The sequence below is a fragment of the Salmo trutta genome, chromosome 24 (assembly GCF_901001165.1).
Source record: "Salmo trutta chromosome 24, fSalTru1.1, whole genome shotgun sequence".
Taxonomy (NCBI): domain Eukaryota; kingdom Metazoa; phylum Chordata; class Actinopteri; order Salmoniformes; family Salmonidae; genus Salmo; species Salmo trutta.
This window is the reverse complement of record NC_042980.1, coordinates 14309400-14323771: the sequence shown is the minus strand read 5'-3', so window position 1 is coordinate 14323771 and position 14372 is coordinate 14309400. Positions and strand designations below refer to the sequence as shown.

Below are 14372 nucleotides of genomic sequence, written 5' to 3'. Positions count from 1 at the left end.
CTGGGTGATTGGAGTTTTTCAGAGGAGGCAGGCAGCCTCTGAGCTAACTCCCTGATTTGCTCCATAATAGCCTTTAACCCATGGTCGTGGCGTTCTGTCAAGGACCTGAGCCCTTCCAAAAGGCCCTGTGCCAACTCCTCATGTCTCCTAATGGTGGCTCCCTGCAGGGAGACAGTGTGGCGGAGCTGGTCTAAGTCTGTTGGGTCTGTCATGGCCAGTTCGTACTATCAAGGCACAAGGCGAGACCCAAATGCAGACACAGGGGCAGATGGTTGGAGTCTTACAATGTTTAATAATCCAAAGGGGTAGGCAAGAGAATGGTCGTGGACAGGCAAAAATGTCAAAACCAGATCAGAGTCCAGGAGGTACAGAGTGGCAGACAGGCTCGTGGTCAAGGCAGGCAGAATCGTCAGGCAGGCGGGTACAGACTCCAGAAACAGACAAGGGTCAAAACCGGGAGGACTAGAAAAAGGAGAATAGCAAAAGAAGTACGGGAAAAACACGCTGGTTGACTTGACTAAACATACAAGACGAACTGGCACAGAGAGACAGGAAACACAGGGATAAATACACTGGGGAAAATAAGCGACACCTGGAGGGGGTAGAGACAATCACAAGGACAGGTGAAACAGATCAGGGCGTGACAAAAATACTGTAATGCAATGTACTAATATGTCTTAAAAAAAAGTTTAATGAATAATATCAACTATTCATTTTAATGTCAGTATTTGTGGTCAAATTATATCAGAGATTGAGTCTCAGATGTAGTACACTGTTGTACATTCCCTTAGTTTGACATACTTCATTCAGCCAAAGTTTCAATCTCAAAGGGCATCTCATTTGTAACTTCTCTGGTAGAAGAGATGTACAAATTGAATCAAAAAGTATGTTTTTAGCTTTGACAGTTTTTAAGCTGATTTTATTGGAACTTGAAATTTGGTCCGACAAGAGTATACTCTTTTCTATAGCTGCCACTAATCAAGACTGGATTCTGACTTATTAATAGCCAATAATCTTTCATTTCACTATTTACACAGGCATGAATAACATTATTACTACATATTAGTATAGTATGTCTCACAATGTGAAAGAAAGACACAACATGTAAGCTAACTGTTAAACGTTTGGTAATCCCACAAAACCTGAATGCAACTCGACTTAGTTCTGACCCTTACGGTATGTAGTCTTCCTCTCTACGATGGCCACCTAAAGCTTCTGAAATCAGAGTAAACCCTGTACTGTCTGTGGCTGGTCCTGCTATCTAGAAAGAGCTCTAATGTTTTCCCCGCTGAGTACAAGGGATCTTCAGTCATACCACCCTACTCTTCCTATTAAGATCAAAATCTCAGCTTGGGCCCTGGGGTGTCAACAAAAGGAGATGCAGTAAATGATATGCAAATCAGGGGGGAAAAAAGCACTACAGATCAACTTGCCAGCCCTGCATTTCCGACACATCTTAAAAGGACATTTCTATACTTTGGGTGAAATTCAGAGTTACGACTAGCTCTCTGTCTGCTTTTAGACAGGAAATGTTTTAGCGGTTCTAGTACACAGCATATACCACTCACTCCTTGGTATAATGATACTCATATATTGCAACCATTATTGAAGAATTCACTGCAAAATGGTCATAGTATAACATTGACATTTCACGTGATATCTCTATGCTCTCAATGCAGCTTTTCAGCGAGGAGACTTGAATTGTAACACGTACTTTATTATACCACAGTGAACAGAGAATTGATTCAGTGACCATTAAATTATTACAACTTTATGAACACCGAACTGACTTAGAATGATGGGCACCTGTCTTGTCCTCAGAGTCTGGTTCCATGCCAGATTTCCGTCTGAGCTCTAATTTGGCCCGAGCTTGCTGTTAATGGAGTCTTGGTCAATTGTTAAACGTTCAGTGACAATAAAACTTTATAGAAAAAAAAAACATGATTTAATATAGATTTTTCTCTGCCACTAAACAGCAGTGTCATTTTCATGTACCATTTGTCAGGATTTTGAAAGACAAATATTTTTCCTAAGATGAGTCTCTTGTGTGAACCAGATAGAAAAACAAGCCTGAAGACGATTGAACGACACCATAACTAATCCCTACATTACTGGAGCATATCTGCCTAAATTGAGAGGTGTGTGGGGGAGGTGGCAATGTACAAGGAACTGCTAATAAAAACATGGTAGCAGAACTACATTCAACAATCTTAATTGTGGAGTTTGTGTTCATCCAAATACACACATACAATGGGAGCATCATTAGTCATTATTTTAAACTAATAGACATTTACTCTGGTCTCTTGTACATCACTGGCCCTTGTTATACATGGTGCATATGGAGGAAATGTTATTTCAGTATGTGTCTGGCTAGTGCTCTTTGACTCGTACCGGTTGACAGGGGTTGTAAGACTCAGCTCTGACTGACGAGTGGCCCTCTTGACAGGGTGGGAGGGGGCCCGGTCAAATAGTCTTCCTCCGGGATTGATTCCACCGTTGACAGTAATTTGTAGTACTCATCCTCTCCATCCAGTACTTTGATTTGGCTGTGATGTTCAAGACAGGGAGGGTATGAGGGAAAATAGACTGCTCTTCTAAAATGCCTCTGACCAGAAAAAGCATAACATTTCACTTAAATAAGAGCAATGATATCTAACAAAGACAAGGCAGTGAGGAGTTAACCTGGTTGACTATAAACCAGGCTTTCATTTACAAATACAAGTCAGACCTTCAACAATTAAAATTAGCATGCTGACAAAGCCTTAATATGTAGCCCTCTCTAATGACACAAAGGAGCTTGTAAAAAGCTCTGTTATTTTCAGCACTCCATTTACATGATTGGAAAACAAAATCCATTTCGGGATTCTTCTATTCCACAAAGGGCCTGCTCTGTTTAGAGTTGCTGTAAGTAGGAAAGCAGTTATTTACCCAAGTTTTCTCGGCTTCCTCTTGCTCCCCTGGTAATCCAGAGTTCTCTGTGGAAAGGGCCAAGAGCACAGTCAAAAAGATGAGCAGAGAGTCATTCATTTTTAATTCAAAGTGATTTTGTGTTGAATGCGAGCAGATGCTGATAATATCAGAAGCATAATTTTTGGGGATCAAAGGGCTCAAGTGAGCCCGATGAAGCATGCATCTTGCTCAGCTTTGATAAACCACATCAATTATTCACCGTGAAGGCAGACATCCTGACATGAAAGCAACAGATAAAGAACATAAGCACATGTTCAAGACAAGAGGCAGAGAAGCGTGGGGGTGGGGCTCGAGGGTCTGGCACAGGTAGATTTAATTGTATTATCATCTGGAACCAAAGTCAGACAAAGGACTTTATCGCCACTTTGAACTCACATTTAGCTGGTTGTAATAGAGACTGTCTTCAGGGCTGTTCAGCAGTTTGGGCTGCTGGCCCCGCCGGCGAGGGGTTCGCTGCTGCAGCTTAAGCACTGGACCTGCAACAGAGACAAATCACTGAGAAACAGCACAGCAACAACACTCCCGCACTGATACACAGTGTGGTAACAGCCCCAATGGATAACCACTACACACTGAGATGCATTCAGATTGCACTGGAACAAAACACAATGAGGTAACAAACCTCACAACAAATCATAAAGGCATAAAAGCATAAAAGCTGTAAAAGACGAGGTGAAAAGCAAATATTCCCACAGTCATGTCAATGGGGTTTATTCCCCTCTATGGGACTCGAGGAAAACCAAGCTCTCAGAGGTAACTATGCCAATATGGCACGAGCAGATCAATGACTCAAACTCAGATCCACTTCTTGAAGCAGAAGACTGTAGCATTGCCAATTTCATGTTGTTTTCTTTTCATGTTCAAAGCCGCATGATTGTTACTATTTATAATTCATAATACCATAGATGGTGATGTAACATGGTAGGCTTTTGCAATAGATAATGACCCAGCTTACACAATCACCTGATTAATCAAACATAAGACAATTTAAATATTTTCTACAACTCTATGACCAAGTTTCAAGATTTCAGAGTAAAAAAAAAAACACGTTCTAAAACTCAGACACCTTTACAACGAAGCATCTATTTTTAATGCCAGACAGCGTTTCATCTTCTACCCTTCGTTTTGGGTGAGACAGGACATTCCTTCATCATCTCCTGTTACTTCAGCTTCCCAACCTTGACTAAAGCTGCATTTACTTTTTGCAGCTTAACACTACTTTGTACTCACTTTGAACAGACCTCATCACATCTCAATCCTACACATCAAAGCTCAAGAGTTTTTTCCTCCGCTCCTTCTGCTTTCTTGATGTTATTCAAACCAGCGTAGATTTACTAAATTCACACAACCTTGAAAATGCCCATGGAGATGCTGTCATTTCTATATGTCTGCACTTCTAATGTAGATATTTTATTTATCAGGGCGCAGTCAGAAAGACTTCTTGTCCCAAAGAGCGAGGGCACACTTTCTCTCCAACGCTGTTGTTTAAAGATATATAAACAGGGTGGAGAGAACTAACCTTCTTCATTAAAAAACAAAACTTAAGGTTCCTTGCGTAACCCCGGTTCTCTGATATTATGAGATATCTCACATGGAGGTTCGCTAGGACCGCCTACTCTCTTGGAAGTACCTATCAAAAGCATCTGTTGGAGACAGACAGGTAGAGTGGAGAATGAGGGGAGACCCTCACTTCCATTAAAGGAGCCACTCTCCCGCCCTCTGGTGATTCTTAAGCATGTTTCTCTTCCTCACGCTCATGCGAGCAGGGGAATGTGGTGAGATATCTCACTCATAATATCAGAAAACTGGGGTTAAGCAAGTAACCTTAAGTTCTCTTTCAATTATTAGTTTTGATATCTCACATGTGGGTATATGGCCAATTCCCGTATCACAAAACATGCTCTCCGATGCCAGAGTAGTCACAACATCAACATCTCTCGGAGGTGCCGAAAAGGTGCGGAGACAACCCAACGGGGAAAAACCTCATAACAAAGTAAGGGAAAGCCCAATACAAGATGCATACAATCTCAGGTGATTGAGAAATGCCCCAAAAACCAGAGGATGCTCTCTGTACTAGCGAGCCCTTCTAGGCCCCTTCGAAGGCGTTCACCCTCCGTTTGTAAATAAATATTATAGTCCCCATGATCCGGCAGAATATCATTGAAAAGGGAAAAGCCCTTGCCCAATGAGTGAAGAGCATGACACCCTTGCCCGAGCACTCCTACAATCCTAGTTATTGCGAACTGCACGTACTGGATGACGACTAGGGCGCCCTTCTAGGGAAGTCAATACGTGAAAAGCCATAGGCTCCAAGGTGCAACAATGGGAAAGAAGTCCTGCAAAGTGCATGGGACCATGGAAAACAGAGCGTAGGGAGGAACAATCTGTCTTGTCACACAACTTCTCCATGACAAAAACGCACCAACTGTAAAACAGAGAGCGTACAAAATGGGCTGGCACTCTTTTCCAAGAGTTGCGGGCCTGTCTCTTTCCTTTTTTCGTTCTCTCTCATTGGCTATGCCCCGAAGGCTAGAGCATCCGAGTAAGGATAGAGAATTGCTTCGTTCACTAGGGCAGGGGTTCCCAAACCTTTTCACTCGGGGCCCCCCTTCCAGCATTGGGGAACATCCACGCCCCACCTGCGTGTGTGTGCACGCACCACGTCTATTTCTTATATATTTTCTCACCCCTTTTCTCTCCCCAATTTCGTGGTATCCAATTGGTAGTAGTTACAGTCTTGTCTCATCACTGCAATTTCTAATCCCCCTGAAACCGCATGAAAGCACTCAATCAAGAATAATGACGTCCTTGAACAAAGTTTCATAATGTAATCATACTGCAGAATAATGTAACTATATAGCAGCACAAACTGTTTATCACTGGAACAAAATATGTTGTTAAGAAAATAAAAAAAACTAAGTAGTTATGCTAGAGATAGCTAGTTAGCTGGCATGCAATCTTGTTATTTCACAACTTCTGTTCAGTCAGGCATGGCCCTTTCCTTTAAAACAAACAAACTAAGGACATCAGATGTTCATGGCAAAGCAACGATTCATCACAGCACTACACGACTGAATGGAGGAGATTTATGTTTGGGGTCTGAGGTGAGATGTTTTCTATATTCACATTAGACCCTCCATCCTGAGGGAATGATTGTAACTTGGCTGCTCTGATATACAGCTGGATCCCTGTGTGTCTGTGCAGTCTAGGAGTCAGAAACACAACTCTCAGTTCCAACATCCCCATTTATCCAGCATGACCCACAGCGATTAAAGCGTGTAGCAGATCAGAGAAAGGGTCAGGCTTCCCATCTCCGCCTGTTTGGGAAATCACTGCCATTTGATCCAGGCCAGCCCCAGAGGAATGTTTTTGCCGCAGATATCTTACAGACACTGAGGCTGCCAAACGGGCTTCTGGCACGAGAGCATTTTGGACCCAGGTAGGTCCGGGAAGAGGTCAGGCAGTGGCTCACACTAGGCTTGCTATATGATAATAGTGGGCAGCGTCTGATGTTTGCTGTGAGGAATAATGATCAGAGAATACAGAAGAAGAAAAAATTCCAGCAGTTTGCAACAGACTTACATTTTGTACATGCTTGCATCTCCAGATAAAAAGGATGAGAATAATTTTTTAGATAGGCACTTTCTTTCATTTTCAAAGAGGTTCAGATGATTCGTAACACATCTCTAAATACCAGTTTTAAATCCCTTGAAAATCAGAATGCTCCTCAGAAACAACATCGAAGAGCTGCTAAATGGGATTTTAGCCGAATAAATGAAAGAGATATATCGATTTACTTCCTGAATCATGTGCTGTGATCACCTGACTTCTCCCAGACCCCAGTTATCCACTTGGGCTTTGTTTATTCAGATGGAGGGAGCCGAAGCACCAAAAGGCATGGATTATAATGAAAAATCATCAGTGGAGTCCTTTGATGTCTAAATAAGACATGTGCAGCCCATACCCCTCTTTTCCCCTCACAAACCCTCACATGCACGCACGCACGCACGCACACACACACACATTGTTTATTGCTAACAGAAAGTCCCTGAATAGATAGCTAACTCTAGTCAAACTTCAATAGGAGTTCGAGAGCTTTTCAGGACTACTGTGATTTATTACCAATGTCTTAATTTGGTAAACCATGTGCTTTGAATTATAAAGGCACACTAGGAAAATCACAAGGTTTTCCAGATAATGGTCCAAAGGGCATTTCCTGCATCTGTTTTTAACTAATGCAGGCAGAGGATGTTATTACTTACAACCAATTTTCCAATTTTTCACACTGAAATCAATCATTTCCACTGACGGCAGATTTGGGGCTTGACTTCTGAACAAATCTTCATGTGCTGGGAAAATCCCACAGAGTTTTTTGGAAGTCAATCATTTGTCAGACCTCTGTATAATGTATCATTACAGCCCTCCAGATTGAGCAGTGAGTACATGTTGGTATGTTGCACAGGGGAAGTCGGAGAGTCATTGAGAAACCATCCTACAAAGTGAACCAAGCAACTGAAATGTACTGTGATGGATAATATACATTCGTATAACCACTTCTAAAGATCAACAACTAAAGGACAACAACTTCAAAAAACGGGATATCTTAAAGGTATCTCAATATCAAATCATTTCGGGGTAACAATTATGTACCTTACTGTGACTGTTTTCAAATCAAAATCGTAAAATATAAACAAAAATAGCTTCTTAGCAAAGAGCAATTTCTCAAGCAACAATTTTGCTAGGACAAGGTCTGATTTGGGAGGAGAAAACTGAAAACTAGCTGTTAATGGCAGAGAGGTTTGGAACTCTCTTCCTTTTTGGTCTATTGTTGAATTTACCGCCTGATGATGTCACCAGGCAGGCCAAAATTCCATCCCACCAAAACAGGCTGACATTTCAAACAGCTTTTACACTAAAAGGGCATTAGTATTATTATACAGTATTAATACAACCCCATAGTGTGGAAATATATATAAAACACAGAAAAATCTCATTTTTGACTGCACTGGGCCTTTAAAAGTTCTAGCATGACAAAACGTTACAAATAACCCAAGCCACTTGTACGATACCAAAAGAAAAGTTACAATATAATCTTATACCTTCATATACTACAGGTACGTTTGAAAAGATTATTCTGTAGAAATTGTGATGATGAGTAGTTTGGAAGTACATCCTGTTAACTACTCTCACTGACATTAAGAGGATTATGGTAGGTAGTGGCAGACAGGAGTCCTCCTTCCTTCCGTTAAGTTGAGTCTTCCTATCCACTCCAAATTTCAGCTACCTCTGCGACGCACCTGTAATTTCAGCCTCTATGATGGGTGGAGACAGACAGATAAATCAAAAGGTTGAGAGACAGTGAGAGAGGGAGGGAGAGTATTTGTCTGAGGAACACGGAGAGGGTGGATCATTTGTCTTGCAGATGTATGTTGATATGGTGGTGTTGGTGAGGGTAGGGGCTGGACTGGGGGGAGTAGGGCGTTGTGGTTGCACAGCTAGTGGGAGGACATGTGGTAAGTGGTGTCAGAGTTGATGGTAATGAGCAAGTTGGACGGTAGGAAAGTGGGATGGATCAGTAAACGTGGGTTTTAGAAAATTGCAACTGGGTAATTCCATGTCCTAATGCCGTGTTCCCATTGACCACTCACAGCTGCAGCACAGCTCAGGGTGCCAACCAAATCAAGGCACAATGACTAGACTAGTACACCCTATACAGATGTAGGATCTTCATTATTTTGTTGCTGAGAACTTTCCTGCACTGCAGGAAATGCAAACTTGTTGTATATTCAAGGTTTAAAAAGGCTTCTAAAGTTTGTAATTTCCACTTTAAAATGTCGGACTTGGTTTGCCCTAACAAAAAAATGTATCAACCCCTACAAAAAAATGTCCATTAATTATAATCCACATAATAATTAACATTTTCTGTTGTTGCAGGATTATTTTCCTGCTGTAGCAAACTGGCTCAAATTAAGATGCTACATCTGCAGAGTCGAGGTACAGAACAATAACCTCGAAGGTACTGAGCCTTCCTCTTTTTCCTTCCTTTTTCTTCCCTACTCATCAAAAGACCAGGTTAAGTGTCTTTCTAGACGCAGCGGTAATTGGTCTCTGTGTTGTGACTCCTCTTTATCACTGTCTCACTTCTGACATGTATGTTTACCAGGACTATAATCTTCAAAAAGCCTGTTAACATAAGTAGCTCAGCTTTCATAAACCATAAAGTCAGCCTCTGACTGATCCTCAGCACCAGCCTGTTTACCACACTGAGGAGCGTAAACAGCACTCTGATCATATCGCCGCATTGCTCGCAGAGCCTTTCGTCTGCTTGACTCATTTTGAATTATTATTCATATTGTATTAATATTCAGGCTGGTGAGACAGGGAGAGAAGTTACATACTGTAAGTGTTCTGTTTACATGAATGTTTGGTGGATGCACCTCGCGGAACTTTCTTGGTGACAAAATGCTGCAAATCAAAGGTTGACACTTTTGTGTGTCAAGCTTTGACACAAACCACATCATTTCATCATGGAAATGTGGGTAATTTTTGGTTGAGACGTTGATCGATGAGATTTCAACCTTTCTGCACCCACTCAGAAAGACAGTCAGAAGTTTGTTGAATTCCCAATGTGTTATCACTGCACTTTCAACCATTTAAAAGCACAACAAAGTTCAAATGGGAATACAATGCCAGATATTTTGTATTTATCCAACAACTTAATGTGTTATCACTGTATTTTATCTAATAGCACAACCAAATTACCTGGATTGTAGTTGAGATTACATTAAAATTACTGTTTGAGGTTCTGTGAAGATCTCCACAGACCTGTGACATTTGCATGCTATGCTGAACATGCGCACTTGCTATGATTACAAAATAATACTTTTATAGTTACAGTAACCTCAAAATGTGGCCATGGATGAGTTAGTTACTCATTTTAAGGTTGAATAAAAACTGTTACATTAGTTTGTAAAATAGCCTCATTACAAAAGTCATTTTGATTTGTGTTAGGTTGACAACAGGGGGGTTAACTCAGTTAGGAGTCTCTATTTAATGCTGAGAGTTAGAATAGTAGAATACACAAGGTGCAATTTCAAAATTTGGTTGTGCATTAGCGGATTTTCTTGTTATGTCAGTCACTAACCACGTTTCCATCCAGTTTCTATGCGAGTAAAGTCATAATGTATAAAAACAAATTACGCCAGCTGGGATGGAAACAGGAAGTTGCGGTAAAATTGTATACATTTTGGGGCTGCAGGTAGCCTAGCGGTTAGAGTGTTGGACTAATAACCGAAAGGTTGCAAGATCGAATCCCCGAGCTGACAAGGTAAAAATCTGTCGATCTGCCCCTGAACAAGGCAGTTAACCCACTGTTCCTAGGCCGTCATTGAAAATAAGAATTTGTTCTTAACTGACCTGCCTATTTAAATAAAGGTAAAAAAAAAAAAATATTGTATAAATGCTGACAGATAATTTTTTCGTTCGACATAGTGGGATCTTTTGTGTCGTTAAAATTAATAATGAGAGAAATGGCAGTGGAAACCCCTTTGCGCAAATATTGATGTAATAACCATCATAAGGAAGTAAACTTGGAGTCACGTGATGATATGGTGTGTGAGCCTCCCACTACGACTCGGGAAACCATGCAGTTTATTAGGCTACAGATGAAATAATTTCTGATGAACTTCACAGGGTGGCTTGTGTTCAGTCACTGGACAATAAAGTAGACGTGCTCAGGTCGAGAATCTCCTACCAGAGAGACATCAGAGACTGTAATATACTCTGTTTCACAAAAATGATGCCTCTCTCCGGATATACTGTGCCCGTCCATACAGCCAGCTGGGTTCTCAGTACATCGCACAGACAGGAATAAAGAACTTTCCAGGAAAAGAAAGGCGGAGGTGTATGTTTGATGATTAACTACTCATGGTGTGATTCTGGTAACATATAGGAACTCAAGACCTTTTGTTAACTCAACCTAGAATATCTCAAAATCAAATGCCGACCGCATTACCTCCCGAGAGAATTCTCTTCGGTCATCGTCACAGCCATGTATATTCCCCCTCAAGCCGATTCCACGACAACTCTAAAGGAACTACACTGAACTTTGTGCAAACTGGAAACCACATATCCTGAGGCCACGAGCTGGGGACTTTAATAAAGCAAATCCTAGTAAATCTCTACAAAACGTTTAACAACAAGTATCAACGAGTGCCTGCGCCACTCGCGCTTCAAAAACTCTCGACTATTGCTACTCTCCCTTCCCAGGACGGCTACAAGGCTCTCCCTTGCCCTCCCTTCAGTAAATCAGATCATGCCTCTATCCCGCTCCTCCCTTTCTATAGGCAGAAACTCAAACAGGAAGTACCCATGGTAAGGACTGTTCAATGCTGGTCTGACCAATTGGAATCCATGCTTCAAGATTGTTTTGATCACGTGGACTGGGATATGTTCCGGGTTACCTCTGAGAATAACATTGACGTATACACTGACACAGTGACTGAGTTCATCATGAAGTGTATAGGGGATGTTGTTCCCACTGTCTATTAAAACCTATTCAAACCAAAAATCGTGGATAGATGGCAGCATTCGTGCAAAACTGAAAGCACAAACCACCGCATTTAACCACGGCAAGATGACTGGGAATATGGAGTAGAAACAGTCACATGCTAATGTAAAAAGCTGGTTTTTGATATAAATATGAACTTGATTGAACAGACATGCATGTATTGTATAACATAATGTCCTAGGTGTGTCATCTGATGAAGATCATAAAAGGTTAGTGCTGCATTTAGCTATGGTTTGGGTTTATGTGACATGATATGCTAGCTTGAAAAATGGGTGTCTGATTATTTCTGGCTGGGTACTCTGCTGACATAATCTAATGTTTTGCTTTAAATAGCTGTAAAATAGTCATATGTTTGAAAAATGGAAGTTTTCGGATTTTAGAGGAGTTTGTATTTCGCGCCCCGCCCATCATTGGATATTGGAGCAGACGTTCCGCTAGCGGAACGTGTAGATGTAAGAGGATAACAACACCTCTACTGTGCTGATCCTCAACACAGGCGGCCCCACAAGGGTGCGTGCTCAGCCCCCTCCAGTATTCCCTGTTCATCCGTGACTGGTTGGCCACGCACGTCTTCAACTAAATCATCAAGTTTGCACAACAGTGGTAGGTCTGACTACCAACGACGACAAGACAGCCTACAGGGAGGAGGTGAGGGCCCTGGCGGAGTGGTGCCAGAAAAAGGTAGAGCTGAAAATGCGATGGAAGTACAATAAACTTTAGATTCTTATTCGGTACATGAAAATGTAAGCTTAAAAGTACATTTTGTGTGCACTACATCATCACACACTGATTTTTATCTGCAACAAGTCTGTTATACAGATTTTGGAAAATTTGCATTAAAATCTGTCGCCAACTGGATGGAAGCCTAGCTACTGACAGTCACTCAACTAGCCCATGTCAGCTAACCATTTTTAGATTGGAAAGTTAGTCTAGTCAGCTATCTAAACTAGCAATCATGGTCAAATTACTGGCCCAATGATTTTGTCAGTCACTCTTAGATATTATATTAAAAACTGCAACAACAAAAAATTCCACCCTATGGCAAAATCTGTAGAATTGCAGGAAATACACTGTAAAACTGCAACATTTTCTCTCCGTGCCATGGCAAAATGAGTAGAATTGCATGAAATTATTATTATTATTCTCTACACCCCATGGTAAAATGTGTAGAATTGCAGGAATGTCTCCTCTGTCAAGAGGGGGGCTGCTAAAATGCTTTGCTCGCAAGGGGGTTCCCCAACAAAATTTCACCCAAAAGACTAGGACGGGTTCTGACAGCTTGTGTGGGTATGGATGTGGGTACGCAGACCCGCAAGCCACTGCAGCCCCTCATGATGAGTTCAGATTTTTAGTTGCCCCCACCCCCATCAAAGTTGCCCATCCCTGCTATAGATAAATCAACTCTCCAGTAGGATGTGCTGCCCAGCCTACTGTTTTTTTGTTCTGATAGTGGATATAACGTTGAAGATCTGACGTTGTTTCAAAGGTACAAATTCAACATATTTTATACAAATTTTGTCTAAGTATAATTATTTTAACCATACTGTCATAATTCTGTTGTTGAAAACAACAGTTTACGTTGATGACTTTCTGCAATCCAATGTATTTTCCACAGATTCCTTATTGCAATACGTTGACATATTACATTGAAACAACATTGATTCAACCAGTTTGTGCCCAGTGGGATGTAAAGAAGGGCTGTGTCTGTGGAGTGCTTTAATTCTCTCTTTCCTTCTTCCTTCCACAAAAGGCAGCACTGCAGGTATCTGGCTAAAGCTGAAGGATAGTCCCTTAGCCCTGTGTTAAACATACACTGAAACAGACATCTTTGAAACTAAGGGTAATCTCCTCCTGTCTTGCTTTCACAAATGGGGCTGTCCTGGACCACACAGCACAGCTGAGCTCAGTTAAATAACTTAGAAGGGACTTAGCGTCCATCAAACGCAGAGAGGTTCCGGGTCGTGCCACAGAGCTCTTTTGGCCAAAGCGGATTTGAATTTCCTGGGCTAATTTTCTACTTTCTCTGTTGGTGTCCTGAAACACTCCAGGTTCACCTCAGCCCCAGAATATAAGCGTTCACCAGGGGCGTCGGCAGGATGAGACACAGGAAGAAGCCTGGTCTCCAAACATCTGGCAGGGCCAGGCTTCCATGACTCGCTCAACCTCAGGATAAAAAAGGCCTCAGATCTGCAGGGATCAAAGTGTACCCTGGGTGCCTGAGCCACCGTGGCCTCCCTCAACGTATTCAAATATGGTTTCCTGAAAGCAACTTGAGCCATAAGCAGACCTCAGAATATAAACGTGGAGGAAAGAGATGATGAATACCTGAAAGTCTATGTGACCTCTACACACAACACAAGTGAAGCATTATGAAAGCCCATGGCTTATGGAAAATGAAAATGTTTTTATCACAGCATTTAGCATTTTGCCCCGAAACCAGCTACCCTGCTCTCAGGAGAAGGGAATTTCAAACCTCATTAATGGACCTAGCTAGTTCTAATTAATATTTTCCCAATTTATAATGGCATAACTGCTTAATTCTTTTTGCTAGTATAAACCAGGGAACTACAGTGGGGGAAACACTTTAAATGCATATTTCAATGAATGAAATTAAACTCAAACTGCTATTCCTTCCAGCATTTCCCTTCATATTCACACATCATAAATTCTTAAAAGCAGTCCCTTGTCAGCGGCAGTGGTGCTTCAGAGTGGGGGTCACCTGTATCCAGCATTACCGAATTAGCTGCTATCTAACCCAGACCTGCTGTGGCATGCTGACACTAATCCCGCGCCCGCTGGAGAGCCCTGTCTGTGTTATATTATCATGTCTAAT

At 41.6% G+C, this 14372-nt stretch overlaps 1 protein-coding gene across 2 annotated transcripts in view; it reads right to left on the bottom strand.

Annotated features, from left to right (window-relative positions):
- myo3b (myosin IIIB) overlaps positions 1-14372 on the bottom strand; it is a 97742-nt gene that overhangs the window by 10982 nt on the left and 72388 nt on the right. For both annotated transcript variants that reach the window (XM_029711107.1, XM_029711108.1), the window contains 3 exons: positions 3346-3446; positions 2929-2975; positions 2392-2546 (listed from right to left, as the gene is read on the bottom strand). In XM_029711107.1, the coding sequence (XP_029566967.1) occupies positions 2414-2546; positions 2929-2975; positions 3346-3446 (281 nt within the window). In that variant the 3' untranslated portion in view covers positions 2392-2413. The remainder of the gene's footprint in view (positions 1-2391; positions 2547-2928; positions 2976-3345; positions 3447-14372) is intronic.